General features: G+C 44.2%; 1 protein-coding gene across 28 annotated transcripts in view; it reads right to left on the minus strand.

The window, feature by feature from the left end:
• The window catches only part of R3HDM2 (R3H domain containing 2), a 148,271-nt gene that overhangs the window by 11,297 nt on the left and 113,162 nt on the right, over positions 1–23,812 (minus strand). For 11 of the 28 annotated variants that reach the window (XM_082350785.1, XM_082350783.1, XM_082350782.1 and 8 more), the window contains 12 exons: positions 23,483–23,623; positions 22,942–23,050; positions 20,077–20,172; positions 17,158–17,189; positions 17,006–17,059; positions 12,643–12,875; positions 10,023–10,189; positions 5,669–5,770; positions 2,648–2,890; positions 1,970–2,096; positions 1,177–1,337; positions 555–709 (listed from right to left, as the gene is read on the minus strand). In XM_082350785.1, the coding sequence (XP_082206911.1) occupies positions 555–709; positions 1,177–1,337; positions 1,970–2,096; positions 2,648–2,890; positions 5,669–5,770; positions 10,023–10,189; positions 12,643–12,875; positions 17,006–17,059; positions 17,158–17,189; positions 20,077–20,172; positions 22,942–23,050; positions 23,483–23,623 (1,620 nt within the window). The remainder of the gene's footprint in view (positions 1–554; positions 710–1,176; positions 1,338–1,969; positions 2,097–2,647; positions 2,891–5,668; positions 5,771–10,022; positions 10,190–12,642; positions 12,876–17,005; positions 17,060–17,157; positions 17,190–20,076; positions 20,173–22,941; positions 23,051–23,482; positions 23,624–23,812) is intronic. The other 17 variants (XM_082350793.1, XM_082350789.1, XM_082350800.1 and 14 more) reach the window with 8 other exon arrangements.

Below are 23,812 nucleotides of genomic sequence, written 5' to 3' on the forward strand. Positions count from 1 at the left end.
TAACATCCCTAGTTGGAACTTCCTCATTTATAAAAGAAGAGAGAAAAATAAAACAAGGGGAGTGGACTATTAGACACTTAGAAATGTCTAAATACTTAGACACTTCTAAGGTAACTTCTACCTCTAAAATTCTATTAGCTATGAGCTATACTAAGATATATATAAATAGACATATAGAAATAGGCTATCTCAGATTCATCCATGGATATAGAGGTACACAGAAAAATTTACATATGTATACTCCAAATTGCTTTTTTAAAATAATAAGCAGTCTCTATCTCATAGTTCTGAATCCCACTGATTAGAAAAACAAAAAATGGGGGAAATTATAAAGCCTCTGTCTCCGAAGCATGAATTTTTCCTGCTGATGAATTCTTATGCAGATATCGAATTGACAAGGAGAAGAGGAGAATGAACTCCCTCATGTTCTAACTGCTTTAGCGTACCACTGGGATTTTTACCCCTGCCTTTCTTTCCCAGTGGAAACAAAACCATGGTGCAACAGTTGCTAAAGGTCTGTGGGAGATGCACCCCAACTCTCTGGGAGTCCTCACCTTGTACCGTTCTGCTGAGCTGGAGGGATCATGCTGTAATACACTGGTACGCCCCCTGCTGGGAGGCCCCCTTGCACAGATTGGCTCGCAGTGACCAGCATGGGTTGCTGGAAAGGCGGCTGGACCACATTTTGCGAGTCATTACCCACTGGGACCTGGGTGGAGACAAGAAGAGAATGACCACTCTTACTCCCAAAGAGTTCATCCAAAGAACAGCCTCTAGTCATCACTAGACCAGGACACTCTAACCTCCTTCCCTACCTTTAGAGACTCCTATTCTCCTTACCTGCATAAAGGAAATGCTTAGAGCTACCTCCATTCCCTTCCTCTCCAAACCTCACCCATGGGCATGTGATGTACAGGAAGGAGCCTAATTTCCTCTAGATCCTACTTTTCTGGGTATATACTTGTTTGCATGGCTATATAAAAACCAAACAGTTTAAATAAAGACTGTTCTCAGACTCTCTGGGCCTTCTCTCAGAGGAAGAAAACCTAAAAATTCTAGGGGTAAAGTGAACAATGTTTTAGTGTTCGAGTTGTCAGACTGGAGGATGTGGGAAACTGTGCTCCTTTTCCTCATCCCAAGGACTGGGTGATCTTTCCTAGTACAGAATGCACCCACTTGGTAAGAAGGCAGTGGAGTGTACTGAACCACCAGGCCTTGCATCTGGCCCCCCATGCTGCTCCTCTGGCTGCTGAGCAGGCCCTGGTTCTGTGGCTGCTGGACCCCAATCAAGCCTTGGTAAGCCGCCTGCTGCTGGTTAGGCATCATGGGCTGTAAACCTAGGGATGGGCAAAGCAGAGAAGACATTAGCATAGTATCAACAATGTTTAGGAGGTCACACTCTCTCAGTAATTTTCTTTCTATTTTACTTTTTCTTTTCCTGGAGATCACGGGTTCCTCCATAGGACCCTAATCATTCCTGCCGCCCCCCCGCCCCTGCACCCCCTGCTTTTTACTTTATTTTTTAAAATAAATCTATCTATCTATCTATCTATTTATGGCTGCATTGGGTCTTTGTTGCTGCACAAGGGCTTTCTCTAATTGCAGCGAGCGGAGGCTACTCTTTGTTGCGGTGTGCAGGCTTCTCACTGCAGTGGCTTCTTTTGTTGCAGAGCACGGGCTCTAGGCGCACAGGCTTCAGTAGTTGTGGCATGCGGGCTCAGTAGTTGTGGCTCACGGGCTCTAGAGCGCAGGCTCAGTAGTTGTAGCACATGGGCTTAGTTGCTCCGTGGCATGTGGGATCTTCCCGGATCAGGGCTCGAACCCGTGTCCCCTCCATTGGCAGGCGGATTCTTAACCACTGCGCCACCAGGGAAGTCCCCCCTGCTTTTTAAACAGCGAAGGTAATTCTCTTTCCCAGTCTCCACCCTTCCCTTACTCACTACCTTCTTACATCAGCGGTTCCTCTTACCAGGTTGCTGGGATGGCTGAGGCAGCTGTTGACCACGTTGGGGGCTGTAGGCCACCGGGTGAGAGAGAGGTCGATATTGCTGGTTGGAGTTAGGATACTGTCCAGGGGAATAGTAAGAAACCTGGATCTATGGTAAGAGGAAACAGATGTATCAGAAAGTCCCTCAAATTCAGCCCCAACATCCCCAAACTATTAAATACATCATGGTTAATTCTCAGAAATCTGTAAATGGAGCTATTTTGGGCCTGCAATTGCAGCATTAGTATACAAGTTTGAAACAGAACAGGAAGAACTTGTGTTATTTGAAAGATGGCCTTCTGACTAGAAAGAAGATTCTCAAGTCAAGGTGGGGAAATGGAGGTGGGTAGGGGACAGTTATTCCCTCTGATTTGTCTAAATGAGAGGAAGAAAGAAGGATTATAATACTGGACAAACTGAATTAGTGATTTATTTTTTTAAAAAATATGTATTTATTTATTTGGCGGCGCTGGGTCTTAGTTGTGGCATGTGGGATCTTTTAGTTGCAGCATGCGGGCTGTAGGTGCAGCATGTGGGACCTAGTTCCCCGACCAAAGATCGAACCCGGGCCCCCTGCATTGGGAGCACGGAGTCTTAACCACTGGACCAGCAGGGAAGTCCCTGAATTAGTGATTTAAACTGGGAACCCAAGCCACTCACCTGCTGAGGGGGCTGCATGTAGCCCTGGGGTGGCAGGACTTGCTGAGTAGGTGGTGCATGGTTAGAGGTGGAATAGCTGGAAGTAGGGAGGGGCTGTCCTGTAGAAGCCATGATGAAGCTAGTCTGCTGAGGGTGCTGGGAGATAAGTGGGGGCTGGAACAGAGCTGAGGATGGGTCAGCTGCTTCGGTAGAACCTTGGCGGCTAAGGCTCATTTGTCCAAAGGGGTTGCTGAGATCATCTGTCTGTTGAGAGAGTGAGGGAGACCCAAGGACTGAGGTCATATCAAACCCTAGGTCTTTGGCTTCAACACAGACAGACAGACAGAAATAGTAGCCCTCTCTACAGCCTTCCTTACTTACACTAATTTGGGACACTCCTGCATGTGTGCCCTAGGAGGCGCTTTTTAGCCCTAAGCCTCTGTCATATGGTGTTTTGTTTTATTTATTTATTTATTTCATAAGTGTTTTTTTTAAAAATTTATTTATTTTTGGCTGTGTTGCATCTTCGTTGCTGCGTGCGGGCTTTCTCTAGTTGTGGCGAGGGGGGCTACTCTTTGTTGCGGTGCGCGGGCTTCTCATTGCGGTGGCTTCTCTTATTGTGGAGCATGGGCTCTAGGTGCGTGGGCTTCAGTAGTTGTGGCACGCAGCTCAGTAGTTGTGGCTCTCAGGCTCTAGAGCACAGGCTCAGTAGTTGTGGCGCATGGGCTTGGTTGCTCTGCGGCATGTGGGATCTTCCCGGACCAGGGCTCGAACCCATGTCCCCTGCATTGGCAGGTGGATTCTTAACCACTGCGCCACCAGGGAAGCCCTCATAGGGTGTTTTAAATTGCTATGAATTGAACAGCTGTTTGAAGCCCAACTCCAGAGCCAGTCTCCCTACCACATATGGGGTAACAATGGTCACTCTGATTATGATCTTTATTAGAATTAGTCCTGGGGAGATGGGAGCAATGACACAACTTCTATATATAGAAAAAACAGGACAAACTAGTGGGGAAAAAACCCTACAGAATCTTTCCATTTCCTGTCTTCCTCATGCCTCCAACCATACAAAGGGCCCCTACATTGTCATAAATCTCGTTTTTATAATAAAGGACCCAGATAACACCTTGTGTGGATTATGGGTGGGTTCACGTGGCTCCCCAGCTCTGCCTATGCGGTGGAAAGACTGGTGGGCTCCCAACTCCTGCTGCTTATCTCCTTACTCCCTCTTGCAATCATTTCCACCCCTGTTCTCTGACACTTGCCTAGAGTTCTCCTGCCCTTCAGAAACCACTTCCAATTCTCACCTCTGAAAGGAGGCCAGGGTGAGTGGCTGAGCTGAAGGGCGAGACTGACTGGCTAGTTTGTAATTGCCTTCTCTCTCAGCCCTCTTCTCTAAGCAGAAAGAGTGAGGGTGTTCCATCCCTCACTTGTATGGTGATAGGTTAGTCTGTTAACTTCCTCATCTTTTTTGCTCCATGGACAGTAATCAAAATACACATATACATACACATGCAGAGCAGAAGTTCTTTTGCAAATGAAACTAGTAGAAACAAAAGATAATGCTTTCCTGTGGTTTCACTCACTTTTCAGGGATCTGATCTTAGCTATTTTGCTACCTTAGTGGGCAGGAATAGATGACAGGAGGACTGGACTGCAGTTACTATTTTGAGGTTCATATTCTAGAACTTTTCAGAATGGAGATAAGAGGTGGGAGGAAAGAGGGGTTTCTAGTAAAAAAGCAGACAGGTGTGATTAACACAAAGTTAAAAAAAATCAGGGCTCCTATAACCATGATAGAAGTTATCAACTATGAGACAAATCAGATCTTCAAAGGATTTGTAGTCAGGGTACGAACAATTTAAACAGCATGTGCTATTCAACAGAAGAGGATATTTTTAATGTAAAATAATATGGTAAAATAGGGGAACATTTTAAGTTTTTACCAGTCGTACCAGAGAAATCTGCAACTGTTTTTATTTTTAATTTTTAAAAATTTATTTATTTATTTATTTTTGGCTGTGTTGGGTCTTCATTCCTGTGCGCAGGCTTTCTCCAGTTGTGGCGAGTGGGGGCCACTCTTCATCGCGGTGCGCGGGCTTCTCACTGTTGTGGCTTCTCATTGTCGTGGCTTCTCTTGTTGCAGAGCACAGGCTCTACACGTGCAGGCTCAGTAGTTGTGGCTCACGGGTCCAGTTGCTCCGTGGCATGTGGGATCTTCCCAGACCAGGGCTCGAACCCGTGTCCTCTGCACCGGCAGGCAGACTCTCAACCACTGCGCCACCAGGGAAGCCGTTTTTATTTTTAAAATAAATTTATTTATTTATTTATTTATGGCTGCATTGGGTCTTCATTGCTCCGCGCGGGCTTTCTCTAGTTGTGGTGAGCGGGGGCTACTCTTCGTTGTGGTGCACAGGCTTCTCATTGCAGTGGCTTCTCTTATTGCAGAGCACGGGCTCTAGGCACGAGGGCTTCAGTAGTTGTGGCTCGCAGGCTCTAGAGCACAGGCTCAGCAGTTGTGGTGCAGGGGCTTAACTGCTCCGCGGCATGTGGGATCTTCCCGGACCAGGGCTCAAACCTGTGTCCCCTGCATTGGCAGGCGGATTCTTAACCACTGCGCCACCAGGGAAGTTCCTGTGTTTTTATTTTTAAAAGAAATTATAAAGAATCATTCTGTACAGAATAAACTGGGTTCCTCAGACATGTCCTGGGAGCAGATGAGATGAAGGATGCACATGGTAGAGAGGATGAGGAGCCCAGGTTAGACCAACATCTGATTTTGTTCACTGTCCTGAAACTCAGGGGAATTCAATGTTCTTCTCTGTCTTACATTTAGGCATCTTCTGATGCCTAAAGTACTGTTATGAGGTCACTAGAATGAAGTATAGTTCAGCCTGTGCTGGCCCCTCAAGAAGAAATACCTTCTAACAACGGTCCTTTAAACAGCACAACTGTTTTGCACGGTTGTCAGACTGACCCAGACATGCCCAGACACAGGCCACACACGGACAAGACAAAAAGGGGAAATGGAGTTTATACCATGTTGTACTGCTGGGGCGGAGAGACTGGCAGAAGGACTTGGGGACAGGAGCCTGGAGAGAACTGAACAGGCTGCGGAGAGGGCTGCAGAGCTGGGACTGGCTGTGGACCAGCAGAGAGACATGTGGAAAGGGAAGAGAAAAGGGAGGTACAGGGAGAGGCATAGGCGGGGGTGGGGGTGGGGCAGAGATGGGGAGGGAAAGGGAAGGAACAACAAGGTTAATCATAAAAGAAATTTCACATGAAAAGTAAGGCTTCTGAGCAGGCTGGAGACCAAGCCCAGGACAGCTCATGGTTTTCACGTCTCTGACAAATAAGCAATCTCTCCCATCAGTACAGACGCACTGCACACTCTGCCCCATTAGGCACTCAGAACTCTGCAGCTGTTGTGAGCAATCTCAGAGCTAGGGTCTGCCGCCTGATCCCAAACACAGCTTTTGCCCCAAGCATTTTTCCTGAGCACAGGATTCCTGGGGTGCATAACCCTCCTTGAATGCCCACGTGAGAAGGGATTCCTGCTTCTGTAGGAAGGGTCATCCAAGGTCTGGCTCGGCTCTCCCAGGCATGCTCCTGATTTCACACCACAGCTCTCCTGAAGGAAGTGCTCATTCACAAGAATCATCAGCCTCCCGAGGGCAGAGAAGGAAAAATAAGCCAGTTCACGCCTGGTTCCGCTACTTCCTCCTGCTCCAGTGATTGTTCTATGCTCCTCCAGGCTGTGAGGGCAGTATGAAAAATGCTCCCATAAGCAAACAGGGAGGGATTTAGGAATAAAATATAAATAGCCTAGTTTTAGCTTTGTTCCTTCAGTCCCTTCACTAGCCTCAAGCAGGAGGACTTGCTTATTAGGAACATGGTGTGTTCTAAACCAGCTAATGGGGAGTTATTTTTTTCTCTCTCGTCTTCCCCTCTAGCTATTTCAATCACCTCATCAGTTCTCCAGTCGTAGCCTCTGGAGAAGCTATGAAGAGAAGGGGAAATAACACTGATATACATTGTCTCATTTACATACATTATCTCATTACAACCTCACAATAATCCTATAGGGAGATAAGATAACTTGTATCTGCAGTGAAGATAGTAAGGCTCAGAGAAATTAAATCATACACCCAGGATCACACAGCTAATGCAGCAGAGCAGGGATGGGAACCTAGTTCTGCCTGACATATGTTCTTTCCACTCTACTCTAGCAGTAGGGAGGAGGTAAAGGAAGAAGTCAAACAAAATTACATAAACATCTTTTTGTTTGTGTAACTCTCCTTCCTCTTTCCAAAGTAGAGTATTAAGAGTTGTGGGGGACCAAGGTATCAATACTCTCCTGCCACGTATCTCCTGGGACAGCCTTTCACAGAGGGGACTAACAGTTCCAGAGGCAGGGAGTCCAGGAATTAGAAGACATCCAAGACGGAGAATACTCCTGATATCTGCATTAAATAAAATGTAAGTCATCTTGGCTAGGAAAAAGTTACTGAGAATCCACTGTGTGACGTGGGAGAGATAATGCCACAGCCTTGAAAATAAGCTCTCGGCTCTCCTGGCACACCTATTTTCTGTAAGCCAGTGGCATTCCAAATATAACTGCTGGCCAAGCTGCTCAGCTTGAGCTACTTGTGCTGGTAACTTTTAGACCCATTTTCTATTATCCTAATCCACTTCCTTCTCGGGGGAGGGCCTGCCATACTTCAGGTCTTACATTCTCTGGGGGACAAGGGGAGGCCTTAGGGACAATGAAGTGGTAAAACAACTCTGCCTGTTTTTCCTCACATTTGTGAGTTCTGAGTAAAAAGTGAAGAGAGAAGAAAGGATGCTCCTCTGTTAGGCCTCTCCCAACTGACGAAGGGTAGTAGTAAAGGCAGGCGTCTCAGTGCTATTTTTAAGTTATTCTACCACTACCCTCAGCTACAGTTCTCTTCTTAGAGAGTCTCAAACACCAGTTAGGGAACTTCAAAAAACCACGGGGAAGCCAAAGACTGGCCCTGAGGGATGTGACTGCCACCTACTGGTGACTTCTGGGCTAGATCATTGGCTCTTGGATCCTGACTGGACTCCATGGAGAGGCTCAGAGGACTCCTTCTCAAGAGGTCTACTCTAAGTTAATTGGGCAAAAGGTAGCCACTGGTCCTTTAATCCTCAGTCCCACCCCTTGGTTTCAAACGTTCTACTGATATGTGATATGGAGGCCTACTCTGACAGCAGAGGCCCTCCAAGAAGAGAAAGAGCATAGTTTAGCCAGCACTGTCCTCAGGCCTGGAGCAAATGCTTTTTGCTACAGAGTTAAAGGTTTTTCTTCAAAAGGAAAACCTTTAGAGTAAGCACAGTGGTATATGTGTGTGTGTGGTCACTTCCTTCACCCCTTCACTGTTACGTACCATTTGAGAAACTAAACAGTAAGTATTCTGGGGCTCAGCAACTTGAGTTTGGAGAGCTATCAGTGCTGAGAGACAGGGAAAAAGAGAAAGGAAGGAAGAAAGAAAAAGGCAGTAGGAAGAGGAAGAAAGAGGTAAAGAGAAAAGGAGTTATACATAATGGGGTGGTGCTGGTATAATATTAGCAGCTACCATAAGTGCTTCAGAGACACCAAAACTTAACCAAGCAGAAGATTTTTTAGTTTGGCATTTGTGATCACAATTAATTGCAAGAATAAATTTCTGAGATCTCTGTACCAAATAATGTTCCCCTGTCCCCAATCTATAGGACCTAACCTAGCACTGTACTGCCTGTGGACGATCAATCAATACCAAGAACTGACCCACTGACCCTCATGATTCAGAAGCAGGGACAGAATCTGAGGAAAAGCTTGGGATTTAGGGCCGGTTACCTGAACATTCTATCTAAAAGCTTTTCAGTCCCCACTGGTTAGTCTCTTTACTTATCTCTTTATCCTCCTCCCACTCTTGCTGTCTGTTTCTAGATATGGATGGAAAGAGGAGACAGATGGAAGACTAAGAGGGAGAAAAGGGAACAGAACTGTATTAAAATACACACATTTCAGAAAACTCAAAAAAATACTGGGACCTTAGAAAAGTGAGACACACACACAGGAACAGTAGGGGATGGCTGGAGGGAGAAGTTCAGAGTATACTCACAGGTCTGAATTAAGACACAGACAGGGAAAAGCACACACACATGCTATGCTTCAGTATGCAGCGAGGTAAGCTAATGTGAATGAGACTTAATGAGGTGGTAGACAGATGGTGGTAGAATAAGAAAGAAAGTCAGGACTACAGAGAAACTGATTTAGGGACTGAGATGAAGGACTTGGAATGATTGGCATGTGTGTTACGTTAAGCCACAAGGCAGAGTTTCCTAGATCTTCACTGTTCTTTATTTTAGCTTCATTTCCCAATGTATGAATGGGGTAGTAATGGGCCATTCTGGGGTGTTTCCACTCTAGTTTCCAGTCCCTGGGGTATCAGGGCTTAGGACTTGCTTCTTGTACCTATGGAAGAGATATTTCTGAGGCCAAGCTGGACTAACTGAGCAGGGAGATGAGGGAGCCTGGGAGGTGAAATGAGAACTTAAACTGCAGCAGAAAAGAATACGGACATATTGGCTTCCTGACTACCAGAGAATACTTCAGGATAAAGTATAGGCTCTATTCATGAAGAGCTCTATTCATGGAAGAAAAGAGTAAGTGAAGATCTCAGCATATCTCTCCTCAGAGTATTAAGGAGACTTTAAACCTAAAACACCGAGGAGGTTCCAGCATAGAATAGGATCTGATTCTTATGCTGATGACTTGCACGGTCTCCACAGAAGCAAAACTTTAAACCCCAGTTGGTACCAACATCTAACAGTCCAGCAACAGAAGGAGAAAGAGAGAGCTCTTTCTCTCTCAGGAAACAAAGACAACATTGGGGGGTTTTGTGCTTTATGGCAGGGGTTTTAATGAGTGTTATTTCCTTTCCCCCAAACCCCAACATATAAATATTTGTTTATGGGTCAACAGCCATATGAATACACTCAGCTAGACTATGGTAGGAGCTGTGATGTTTTCAAGCTCCATGTATGGATATAGGGAGCAAAATCGCCTTGCTAATTACACAGGATAGAGGGAGATGGAGTACAGTAGAAATGTGGAATAGGGTAGAAGGTCCTACTGACAGTTCTCAGGAGGAAGAGAAGGAAATATAAAGCAAAACAACTCCCAGGGTGACGCTACTAAGAACACTTTGGCCAAACCCCTGCCCTTCCTCTTCTCTCCCCACAACTCACATACAAGAGGTGGGGGAGGGAGTGGCATGTCTCCAAAAACAGATCTTTCCTGCCACCCACAGCACAAGAGACATGACTGTACCTCCAGAGCTTGCTTGAATCAGAGCGGAGGGGGCTCTGGCACCGAGTGGTGACTCACCTGTGAGATCATGTGATTATTCAAGGGTGGCTGTTGCTGAGGCGTGGGTGGGAGAGCAGGAAGTTGCTGCTGCGGCTGCTGCTGCTGGGCAGTACAAGGGAGAAGGCCCCGGACAGACTGGGATGAGGTGACCTGGTTGCACACTTCTGGGGCACCTAGCGCCATACCTAAGGCAAAGAGGAGACCCAGCAAGAGTTGTAAGCACAAGCCATGAACATACCCTCCCCTGGGGGAGGGGAGAGGGCTTTCCTCTTTCCTTGCTGTTTTCCTTGTCTTCCCTCTTCTGTCCACTCCCCTACTGTCTTGGGGAGATCCATGCATGAGCACAGATGCATTTCAACAGTCCTGCTGACAGGAGTCCTCATCTTAGCAGGTTTCTACTCCCCGGGGACAGTAACCACCTTGACTGTCAACGTTTGGTTTTGGAAATAAACAAAATGTGAAGCTGCTGAGGTACCTTCCCTGGAGTGCCTAGAATCTGTCCATCATGATTAGACAGCTGAAAACATGAATGTTTGCTTCCTGGGAAGATATAGATTCCTAGTCCCTTAAGAAACTTGTCTTCTCTTTGATTTCTTCTCAACTCATAAAAGTTGCTGAAGGCAACCTTCAAGCACATGCCTGTGCACACAGCCCCACACACGTTCATCCAACTATTTTCCTCATTTCCAGGCTCTCCAAGTCATGTATGCATTTACACAAAATACTTTTACTGAATATCTACTATGTGCAGGCACTGTACGATGAACTGAGGACACAAAGGTAAAGGGAACACGGTCCTTGCCCTTGAGCAGCACAGGATCTTCCGACAGGAGACGGACATCCACACAACGATTAAATCTGATAAGGGATGCATCAGTGATACGAATAAAGTTGTATGAAAGTAAAGATGAGGAAGCATAACTCTTGGAAGGATTAGAGGGAAGAATTTAAAGAGGACGTGGCAGGAGTGATGGGTTTGAAGGATGAATAGAAGGCCTGTCAGACCAAGAGAAGACAAAGCTAATGCCATACTCAAGAAATGGTTGGGAACTCCCCTGGTGGTCCAGTGGTTAAGAATCCGCCTTCCAATGCAGGGGACGCAGGTTCGATCCCTGGTTGGGGAACTAAGATCCCACATGCTGCAGGGCAACTAAACCCATGTGCCGCAACTACTGAGCCCGTGCACCACAACTAGAGAGGCCGTGTGCCACAACTACAGAGCCCATGTGCTCTGGAGCCCGTACACCAGAACTAGAGAGAAGCCCGCATGCTGCAACGAAAGATCCCGTATGCTGCAGCTAAGACCCGATATGCAGCCAAAAATAATAAATAAATAAATATATAAATAAATAAAAAGAAATGGTTGGAGGGTCAGAGGAGGATGGACATCTGGAAATGAGACTGAGATGGCAAACTGGAGTCAGGAAGTTATGCTATACTAAGTAATTTGGATTTTATTATGCAGGGAATGCAGAAACATGAATATTTTTAAGAGAGGACTGACATGGTTAGATCTATGTTTTAGATTGGTAAACTGGCTCTAAAAAGGGCTGAGGATAGGGAATTCCCTGGCGGTCCCGTGGTTAGGACTCCACGCTTTCACTGCCAAGGGCCCAGGTTCAATCCCTGGTCGGGGAACTAAGATCCCTGCAAGCCGCACAGTGTGTCCTGCCCCAAACCCCGAAAAAAAAAAAGGGGCTGAGGATAAAGCAGGGAAACCGGCATGGATAAAGGCAGAGGCAGTGGGGTTAGAAAGGAGGTAACAGAGAAGGGCAATAGAAACCTAACAGAGGCAAAATCTTTACCACTACTGATGTCTTTTGAGGACAAGACCTACAGAACTTCTAGGATGAAAGTCAAGCAATTCTTCAGAGGCAGAAGGATGGTGAAATAGAGGCTCACTGGGTAAAAAGAACTAAATACTCCTCTGCTAAGAGTACAGCAGAAATATATGGAGAAGGTTACACAGTAGCTCAGGAGAGCTGAAGGGTGGTTACCAGGCTGGCATGTGGAACATATGCTCCTTCTCAGTGACCGGGCTCCAGAGAAGCAACTGCAGCAGTGCCTCTTCAAGTTCTAGCCTATTGGCTGCTACCAATAAATTACAATATTACAAACTCTAAGGTTCCCTCTGCTCTACAAACCCTCTTTATAATCTCAGGGGCCACAGAATGAAAGCAGCCATCATCCTTATTTTAGTACATAACCTGAACCTGGGTTGATAGGGATGTCCCACCTCGGTCAGAAATCAGATAAAATAACTTAATCCCAATCAGTTTTTTTTCTATTAGGTGTAATTTATTTTTATAATGGGGTTTAGCTGATTTTCAATGCTGTGTTTATGCCGCTTTACACCCACTTGATTCACTTACAGAGAGATATGAATAAATACTTTTTAGGATTATTACTAGTCAGATATATTCTTCTCCAGTGAATAGGGTGTGTGGAGTCCAGTTCACTGAGCAACGAGTAGGTCTTGTCTATTACAGAAAATCAGAGAAGGGACTCAAAAGGACAATGGAGCCAAGAAATCAAATTTCCCCTCATCTGGCTGTGTTAGTGCTTTGTTAAAAGGAAATATCAGTGATGTTTTGCAGAAGATAAGCAAGAAATGATGGAAGGAGAGAAGCTGTGTTACCTGGCCTGGAGATCCTTCCTGCACTGCCACCTTTACTGCTCCCGATGCTGTCACCTCTGGTGAGGATAGAGATACCACTGAAGCTGCTGGCTTTGGTGACAGGGGGCCGCATGCTCCGGACAGAGCCATCAGAGTCCGTGCTGCTCCAAGGCCGTGGCTCCAGGGATTTGAGTTCGCTGTCTGTGCTGCTCTGGCGGCTGCTTGAGGTGCGGCTCAGCCCCTCACGGTTCCCCCTGCATGCAGAGACCGCAGTGGTCAGAGCACCCCCCACCTACCACTTCAGCAGAAGGGCTAGGAGAGAGTTCATTTCTATCCTCTCAGTGACAAAGGAGGGGTGAGGGTTGGGGGAGGATGGACACTGACTTCTTGTTAGTTGGCTGGCCAACCAAGACTTGATGGGAGCAGACACAACAAGGTCCAGTACAGTAACAAAGAGCACAGAGGCAAATCTGGAAGACAGTGCACTGGCAACTAATTCAATACATCAGACCAGAGGTGGATGGGAAACCACGTACATGATGCTGAGATTGGCTGTGGTCTCTTCCCCTGGCCCTTCAGGGATCCCACACATGCAGTAAATAGTGGGGAGCAGAGGGGTACCAGTTCCTTCTGAGAGTTCTTAAAACAAAAGGACTCCTAGAAGTTACTATTGCTGGAAGGCAGGAGTAGCCAATGACATGGATAAATCCTACAACAGGTCTTCCATATAACACATATCTGAGCCAGCAGAGGTGCTGCTTAATGGCCACTTTTTCAGGATTGGGAAGAAGAGTATAGTGGACTAAAGGGGCACTCAGTCTGATAAAGAGAAAACTCAGTCTGAGAGTCTGGAATCAACCCAACCTGCTTTGTGGAAGTTTTGTGTTAGTATCTGAGAACAATTGGTTCCAGGGTCTCTAAAGGCTGACATCCTCAGCAAGATCAAGCAAACATGCCCTTAGGACTCAGGATGGCAAAGAGCAGGGGGCTGACTGTGCCTAGTTGCCTCCATATTAATAACCCTATTGCCCTAGGCAAGGCACAAGGCTATTGAGAAAAGTGCTTCATCCTCTCTTACTTTACTCTGGAAACATCAGGGTTATTCTGATGCTATAATCACTGTTTGTGATTCTAAACAGCTGTACTCCTCAAGATGTATGAGGCTAGCCTGAAAACCCTGAGTCTTGTTGAACTCTTACTGCTTCTTAATCAATAAGGAACCAAGAACCAGGAATTTTCCTTTCAGATCCCCCACCCTCCAACAACTAATGACCTAAGAAAACCAAATGACAATTATAAAGATTTTGGTATGTATACTGAGGGGCAACTGAGCAACAATCATAGTAGCTTGGGTTCCCTCCTTTCCACCACCATCCCACCCAAAGCAAATAGAAAACCCTATCCCAACCCTGGTAGCTTCCAAGACATTAGGCTCAGAGTTATTCTAATAAAGAAAGGTATTTTTCTTAAGGGACTAATGTTAAAGAAAATACCTTTCTTTATTAGAATATCTATTCCAAAGGTACTGTAGGGAAAATGGGCAAAATATACGCTAGGGTCACTATTTTAGTTTTTAGCCACTCACAGTGGGCTAAGAACACACTGTCATAGCTGGTTAGGGACATGTTAATTCTCTGAATCCCAACTAGATGTATATATAATCTCATTGCTTCTCTCTGTATAGTTAGAATAGAGGACTGGAAAATATTCACGTTTCCCCAAGACTTTACCCCTTTCTCTTGGGGATGTCAAAAGTAGAATGGGAAACAAGAAATAAGTATACATCAGGGACTCTCAAGTTATAGACCCGACCTGAAGTGACAGCCAATAGCTCAAGTTTACTGAGCGGACTCAATAAAGATGTGTGGGTTTTTGTGATATGGGGATATAGCAGTAGCAATGAATGAGGCTGCTCATTAGGCATTAGAACTTGAATTTTGCAAGACAAGCCCTAATGGTCTTTTATACCTAAATCAAACACTATACTTCTATTAGGACAATTCTGCCATTTACTTTCTTCTTCTACCAGGGATAGACAGTGAATGAGTCAACTTTAAACCAAACACTCTGGGAAACTTGAGCCAAAGTACTGATCCAATTCCCCCAAGACAGTGATGGCCAAGTGCTCAAATGTGGATTGTCTGATGATCCCGTGACTTACCTGAGTTAGTACACTACACCCCTGAGAATTAGAGAATCTGAGTCTGGGCTAGGAAGAGAGATCAGTTCTCTTTCTCTTGTTCTACAACTAAACCTAATCTCTAGTCATAGTTTTGTACTTCACTAAAAATAAGGCAATTAGGGAAAGTTTACCAGATTTAATTCTGAGCAATGGATTGGGTTGTGTTATGGAGGTGAAGGACAGAGGACATTCACACTTCATAGTCCTATGAAATCAGGAGCTGACTTTGTTTTTACAAGTGAATTTAGTGCTGGTGAAAAGTCCCGTTTACTGGGTCTGGGGTAGAGAGGCCTGTGGAAGAGGTGACAATAAATATCAGTAAGCCTCGGTGTGGCTTATTTATCAGTGGAGTAGAATCTTCCAAAGAATAGGGAAGTTGCCATAGTTACTGCCAATGTGGATGATGGAATCTGGTGTTATGAGTGTTTGTTTCACACACCTGGGAAGAAAGGTTTAAAGCAGTTAGAGAAGATCTGCTTCTAATCATTTGAGTTCTGGACTAGTACCCAAATAGAGGAAGAAGTTACCCCCTTAAGAGTCCATGGAGCTGCAGTTTAGATGATCTAGATCTTTAATCAAAACTCAGTATGGAAAGCAGCCACTTAAAAGGAGGTCTGGATAGGAGAGGACTGCACCTGCTCACTAGATCCTTCAAGCTATTGTCTGCACAGTTTGATGTAGTTTAATGCTCCATGGCACTAATAAGGCCATCATTCTCAGCAGTGAATTAATTAGGGGTGATGTTTGTAGGGAGCTGGTGTAGTGTGGTGAAAAGAACACTGGACAAAGAGTCAGTCTCAGTTTTGCCATTAATAACTATGTAAACTTGGGTTAGCTACTTAATCTCTCTGCTTTTGTTTTCTTACATGTAAACCAGCTTACCAAATCAGGATATTGAGAGAATTCAATCAGATACAGTATACTCTGGCAACCATAAAGCACTGTGCATTGTCACATGCAGGAGTTAATTTAAAACTTCTGTTTACTATAGGTATTCTGGGATGTTTATGGAACATGATTTTTTTTTTAAGGGGGACTCTACTATCTATCTCGGCCACCACCAACAATGCAGAGCCCTTCTGCCTGGGCTTTCTGATGGACCTCAGGGTGGGCTGCTCCAGGAAAAAGAGTTCAAAGATGTGGAAAGGAAGATAAATCCTCCATCCCAAGAAGGGGAAATCTTACTATCCCAATTTCCACATGGTTTAATTAGCTTTAGAAAGGATGACAGGGAAGGGACTACTAAAGTACTGGGAATGAGAGCTCTAACTAATATGTGTTAGTCAGCTCCTACCAAGCTTAGGATTGAAAAAGAGATAAACCCTTTGAAAAGGGTGAGACCTGAATCCTAGTATTAAATACTCAGGTTTTCTGTACTCTATAGTTTTTCTATTGGTAACATGGAAAGAATATACTTAAAATGAGTTAGTGCCGGGACGCGGTCCTAAAATGCTTCTCTCACCACTGCCTTGTGTAATTGTCTGGGGTGGGACTGAGAGACTGAGAGGAAAGGGTGATTCTCATGACTGCTTTGTGGAAAATGGAGAATATTAAGCACTGGAGAGGTTAGTACAGCAGCCTTCACCAACATTAAGAATAAACCATGGACAATCATATAAAAGACATGCTCTAAGTCCATTCTAAGGCAGACAAGTTCTTTCTGAGATCATCTTACACATTACATTGTCCCAAAGAGAAAACTATATAGACAGAGGTATTTGTATGTTTTTTTATATGGGTGTGTGTATTATTCCTTCTTAAGGATACAAAACATTCCCTATGCCGGGTCAGGGATAAACGCTTCACATCTTTCCATAGATTCGGAAAAGGTAGCCAGAAGACACACGTTCTTTTACCTCAATATAAATATATGTTGAAATCCTCCAGAAATGCCCAATTCCAGCAAACTTCTGGGATAGAGCAGTACCTATCCTAGACATACTTATTTGGTCCCCTTCACCACCTATCCAGGACTTACAATGAAATCAGCAACAATAAAAATAAAGTCATTGAGCAATAGCCATTTTTTTTCTAATGGGGAAAAATATCCAATGTTGCAAAAACCACAAATTGACTTATTCCACAAGCAGCCATGCATGGAGCAAACTCACTCCGCTGAAAAGATTACAGCAAAACAAAATAAAATTAAAAAAACAAAACAAAACAAAAAAACAAGGAGAGATATAGACCAAACAGAGGTACCTAAAAATTTGCCTTCTCTTGTGAGAGCTAGAAGAAAAGGCTTCTTTGGAGAGTCTGTTGGTTAACATCAAAGAAAAGCATCATTACAGGATTATATTAACCTCACTGACAAAGCTCAATGAGAAGCAGGGAACATGCTAAGTGGTACTAACCTGATGTCATTTAGATATCCGTTCTGGCCAGTCTAGGTGAAGGGGAGAAAACGGAAAATAACTTATAAGAAAACAGCATGGCATAACCAAAAAGTGTGTCCATGATGCTATGAATACCCAAGGTCCTCAAACCAAGCTCAACCCCAACAGGAAGAGAGGGAACAGCGACAGGATGACCCACACCCACACCCCCAGTCTGACTTCTCACCTTTAATGGGAAAGAGCATTGGGCATTTTTAGCCTTCCCACAGAGTGTTTAAAAAGAGAGGTCAATAAAGGTAGGAGTATGGAAAGGAGAAAGGAAAGTATTAACCTAACTATTATTTCTTTTTTAGCTCTAAATTCATTCTCTCTAGAGGTAAGCTGAGCATAATAATTGGTGTGCTTGGTCCTAAACAGTGTATTCAAAGGAAGGGAAACGGGACACAAGAGAAAGAAATTTAGTTTTTTTGGAAATCATCCTCACTGACTATCCCACTTCTGTCCTCTACACTGGCCAAAATGAAAGACATTCTGACCTGAGACCCAAGGAGAGTAAGAAATTGGGGAAGCAGGTACTTTTCAGAGCCTAGAAAAAATGAGAAAATTAAAAGCCTCAAACATTCCTTTTGGGGATCATTTCCTGACAAAGCCATTGAGCTGCTGAGTGAAGTGAGCATTATGGTGGACTCCAGAGCCTTAGAAAAAGGTAACAAGAGTATTCAGCTGCTGAGCACAGGGGGCTCCATGCAGAGCAGAGCCTATGTGGGGCAGCTTTCCCAGTACACAGCTCAGGCTCCAGAGAAGGCTGCAGCAGCAGCATTTCCATCCAAACACCCTTCTTGCCACTCCCCTTTTTTTTGGACTGCCTCTTCCTCCCCTCTGCCGCAACCTACAACTCCACCCTTAAGCAGTTCCCTTTGACTGGCCAGGTTCTTTCCTCTCCACATGAGAATCTTTGGCATATAGTGGGCTTTGGCCATTTTTCCTTGTCTAGACCTTTTGAGATTCCTGATGCTTCTATCACAGCAAGGGTTAGGAAGTGCTGAAATGAAAGTGATAAATCCATAAGGATTTAACAAAGAATACATATATTAGTAGAGGCTTGAGAGACTAGATATCAGAGAAAAAAGGAGAGAAGAGCTAACTTTGACTTTGTTATGGTTGTAGATAGATATATTCCAGTGTTGTTCATAATAAGCGCTAATATCCTATTAAAAGTTGCTTGTGCTTTCAGAATGGCTTTGCTAATGGCTGGCACGGTGGGACAGTCATTTTCCATGTGTCAGTGAAGCAGAGGAGCACATCACAGATAGCTATGCTATGATGTCACTGGAACTTCTTAATCTAAAGAGCCCAGAGCAGAGCAAGCTATTAAGAGGTGGTTTACTTTAGGGGTTAAGAGCGTGGACTCTGGAGCCAGACTGCCTGAATTCAAATACCAGCTCTTTCACTAACTAGTGGTGTGATCTTAGGTTACTTAACCTCTCCATGCCTCAGTCCCTCATTTATAAAATGAGGAAAATAATGTAACCTATCTCACAGGCCTAGTGTGAGGATTAAATAAATTAATGTGCACAAAGTGCTAAGAACAGGGTCTGAAAGATAATAAGCACTATATAAATGTTTGCTATTAACATCCACCATCCTGCCCTGTCCACAGTTTAGGGTCATCACCAGCCGTAGTCATGTACAAATGACCTCTCTTCTCTCATTCCACTCAACTGATTTGCAGATAAAGTTAGAAAACTGTCTTTGGGCTATAGTTGGATAATTTGGAGGATGGATTTTTCTGACTCAGAATGGAAGATTACATAACATAAGAAGATCCCTTCTCCTTGGACTTTGGGCCAGAAGGTTTGTTGTGGATCTGTCCACAGTGAGGCTCCTTGGAACACTTGGGTCTCCTGAGACAATGGAACAAGTTCATAGAGGAGTTCAGTTCTCTAGAAGTTAGAGACAATATTTTTCTGAACTAGGTGATGATGAGAAGATATATATATTTTTGTCTTGATGAGGGAGGGGAGAGTGGGGGAATGGGAGGAGAGTAGTGTCCATCTAAGTATATTGATTAAAACTGGCCATCTTTTGATGACAAAGGGAGGCTGGCTCTTCTTCCTCTGTTTGCTACTTTGACTCTAACATGGTGCTGCTATCTGGATCATACATTTTCCGGAGATTTGTTTCTCTCTTGACCTTCCTGAGTTTCTCCTATACTTCTGTTCAGTCTGGTAGGCAAAGGCCACCAGATACAGTGGTACCAAGTATATCTGATATGGCCCACAATTCTTAAGAATAAAGTTGCCTATAATAATCCACGTTGCCTTTTGGCCCACGGAGCAGTCCTACTCTAAGAAACAAGGTAAGAAATATAGAAAGGAAGAGACTTCCTATTCAGGTCGAGACTGTAGGGAATAGTGAGTGGTACCCTCTGTGCATGTGGAATGTGGAGCTCAGAGAATGGATGCCACATCTGTGCTCTTATAATCACCAACATAGCCTAAAAATGAGCCTGGCCAAACAAGATGAATGTATAGTCTGTGTGGACACTAAGTCTTCCACTTAGAAGCCAAGATGCCTAAAATGGACGGTGGAAGTGAAAGAGGGTAAGCAGGAGGGTTTGACGGGCAAGATTCAGGGCCCTTCCATAAGCCCTGCCAAAACCATTTCTATTGTCAGTCTAATCATATCTACCAACTTCAGCCACTCCATTTGTTCTCTTTTTATGCCATATGCATTAAAAATAATAAGAATAAAAATCTGCAGCTTCCTAATAATCCACATTTAATTTTAGAGATCAAATATGGGACTGGCTGATGTTGGTTAAAAACAAAATCAGAAAAAAACAACAAAGCATTTATGGAGGTTTCATTCCATTCACAGTTCCAAAGATTAAGAGCTAAAAGCTAGGGGCTGACAACTCTCAGAAGCTACACTTACCTCTCGGGCAAATATTCTCTCTCGGACCCTTTGATATTCCTCCTCTCTCTCTTCTATTGACTTGCTCCTCCTTCCATCCTGCAATGGAACTCTGATCTAGATCGATGAGCAGAATTAAGCTAGTTAAGTTCTCCTCGTACTGCAAGCTCACTGCACACCAGCAAGGAAGAGAAACCGGGAGAGTTTATAGTTGCCATCAAAAAAATGGAAAAAAAAAAAAAAGAAATAAAATTTCCAGTGTTGGACAGGTTTCACTGGGTACATCTGACCATGCAGTTTGGGAGATCAGGTTTTCTGGATGGTTGGGGCCTCTCCATCTCCCCACCCCCCCAACCAACCAGAGTATCAAGAACAATAACTTTTTATAAGGATTGGGTTGCTTCCTTGTGTAATCAGGTACTCTCCAATCAGTAAGGATGAAGAGAATAGCCCAGGGAATAAACAACATTGCTTTGGAGGAAAAGCAAGGGATAGGAGGAAGCTAGAGAGGGAGAAGAAAGAGGTATTTAGCAGAGCTAAATTTAGAAGACTTTTTACAGAACTAGCACCTGACATTATCCCTTTTTTAGTCACTAACGCCATGGCCTGTAGACCCAAGTCACACACAGCTCAGCAAAGAGGGCCTTGGAAGTGAAATCCCAAGGGCGAAGCTAAACTCAGAGCTTAAGCATTTTTCCTCATCTTAACTGCTACTGGAGGGAGGGAAAGAGAGAGAGCTTACAGAAATAGAGAAGAAAGAGAACAGAGCAACACAAAGAAGAAAAGAGAAAGAAAAGGAGAATAGAACAGAAAGAAGGATGGGCAGAGAAAGGACCAGACAAATGAGATACGGTTGAGAAAGGGGAGAGGTAGAACGATAGAAAGGGATAAGAAGTAAATGGAGGACAGAGAACCTTACATTCTCTGAAAAATATAGTGAGGTGACTAGAGGGGATGGCTGGCCAGACCACCACCTCTGGCTAGCCTACGACCCAACTCTCCACCGCTGTCTTTTCCTCTCTTAGCCTGTGAGTTGTGAGCACTGTCCTGGGTAGGATGTTATAGAGTGTCCTTTTCCATACTGCTCTTTAAGGCAAGGTGCTCTGAGGGAGATAAGTCATCAAATGCATGTCATCAGGTTATAAAAGATTCTGACCTTCAATCCAGAGGCTTTGAAAGTTTCAGATGAAGCAACCAAGGAGACTGCTCCTCTAGGCTGATCTTCCTGATCTTCACCACTCTCCAGAGGTAAGCATAACTTCAGGAGTATCAACTTTTGACTAGATGTAGTTCTCACTAGCCTAAATAACCTAAATTCTGCTAAATGTCCTTTTACAAATCCCATTCCAAGAAGACATAGGACCTCAAGGTGCTATATTGTCCTTAGCCCCTAGCACTGGTAAACCAATGGCAGAATAGAAAGAGCATTGGGCTTTGAGGTCAGGCAGAATCTCAGCTCTGCTACCTCTGAGTAATGTCACTTAAGGCAAGTAACTTAACATCTCCTAGCTCAGTTTTCTTATATTTAAAGTGGGGCTAATAACGCCCATCTGGATTGGGTTGTGTGGAGGATTAAAAGAGATAATGCATATAATGTGTTTAGAACAGAGGCTAGTTCAGGGAAAACACTCAATAAAATAGCAGTTATTGTGTTTATTATTAATATTACCGACAGACAGTGCATAGAGCCTACCCTATTATGGATCAAGCCTGAAGCTGAGAGATTAAAAGTTCACAATAGGGAGAGATTCCATTCCACCCCAATATGCCTCTAGGCCTGAATAATTCCTGATCCACAGAAAAGGGGTTTTGGGAAAATGGAGAGAAGGGCATCAGGATGGAAAGGCTCTTTCTTGTTTTTTAAATTTTACTTGTCCTTTTGTATGTTTCATTGTTTTCAATCTGACCCAGCATGTTTGTCCACGATAGATAATGGCACTTTTCTCAAAAGGACTCCCTCAAATACTCAAGTAGCAAGCAGGAAAAGTCCTGGTCTCAAGACCATATAATATCCAAAGAAAACTAATTTTGACTCTAGAGGTAAGATATTATTATAGTTATCATTAATTAGCGAGACTAATTATTGGCTTTACCCAACCATATTCTTTAAACCTTAATCCTGGTTCTCTACCTAACCTCCTTTGGAGGCTAAGCAGAAGCAGGCTGGATCTTAACCCCATGAAGCCAGGAAAACTAACCCCCAAACATCACTATCTGAAGGATGGGCTAGAAACCAGGGCAAAAGCCAGGCCCATAAATGAAGGGATGGGGCAGACTTTCCACTTCTTATTCCCACAGGAGTGGATCAAAAACCTGCCTGAGGTTCCCAGCATCAAAAGCCAAATTAACTCACTCACCTTGGTGGAAGAAGTTGGGAAAAGAATAAGGAGTTTGCAGAAAGGGATCAGAAACACCTTTACAAGTGGGTAAATTAGATAACAATTGTGCAAGTTCAAGGCTAGCCCTGAGATAGGAAGAGTGGAAGTGGGATAAAGTAGCTTTTGGTGGTTCCCAAAGAAATCCAGAACTATTAAAGAAAAAAAGAATGGAGCCATCAGCTGAATCAAGGCTGAAGCAGGGAGGGACCTTGCTTTGTCCCAAAATGAAGTGGAGTTAGAAGTCAGTGGCAGAACCAGGGAGTTCCAGGCCAAATGAGAAAACCCAGCAAACCTCAGCACCATGTCTCTCTGGGGCTAAGAGGGTGGCATTTAGCTCAACAAGTGCAGTTAGTCCTCAACATTAAGCCAAAGCCAACTCAGTATAGCTCAACACTTTTTTCCATACTAAGATATTTTGCGTTTTCTCCATCCCACAAAAATTCTTCTCCCCTCCCAGTTTCTCTTACTGCAATCTCTCTGTATAGACCCAACCCTTTCCATTCTTCACCTGGTTATCATCTCGGTCCATACTGGCATCATCTCTCTTGAGAATGAATCTCTGCTGAAATTCTGTATTCTTCTCATCCTTTATATGTTCTGAGAATCTCTGTTCAGGGCTGGGATTGGGAGAGAAATGTGGAAGGAAGGGAAGAAAGACTCTTGTCAGGAGGCAGACCTCCTCGTACAGTTCTCTTAAATTCTACAACTCCCACCCAGGGGATTTCTGAAGTCAGGGATCCAAAAAGTCACATGAAAGTTTTAAAGAAATCCTCTGGGACTGTTCTTTATACATCTATAACTTATCTTCTTCCAAAATTATACCTGTCCTATCACTAAAGGCGAAGAGAGGCCAGGATCCAGTCTTCACAAAACACTAGTGCCTCTAGCATCTATTTCCAAGGCCTCACAAAGAGTAGAAATTGATAATATAACCCACCCTCCCTCCACTGTCCCCTCTCCAGAAAGAGAAATCTTGATCCTACACCTTCCTCTTCCACCCCAGAGGCTTTCCCAGGAAAGTCTTCCCAATCTGTGGTTTCCTCCCTTACATTCTTGTGTTACTGGTTTTGTTGATGATGACAGCTTTTCCAGTTTGATCAACGTTGTGGTCCATCCCAAAATAGGCAGCTACCCGATGTAATAGCATCCGGTGATATGAGGTCATCTGAGGGAACTTCTTGAACTGGTTGCTGCAGGGAAACCCAGGGGGAAAAAGTGAAATAAGGACAAGTAACAGCAATAATAGCCAATTGTAATTTTTCTTACAAGTGTTGAAAGTGGGGAATTTCTTAGGAGGAAGAGATATTATTATAAGGAAGATATTTACTTGATGGTAACCAAAAAGGTTCTCTCAGCTTTATCTACAGTATTTTGTAGAT

The sequence above is a fragment of the Balaenoptera borealis genome (genome assembly GCF_965194805.1).
Source record: "Balaenoptera borealis genome assembly, chromosome: 13".
Classification (NCBI taxonomy): Eukaryota; Metazoa; Chordata; class Mammalia; order Artiodactyla; family Balaenopteridae; genus Balaenoptera; species Balaenoptera borealis.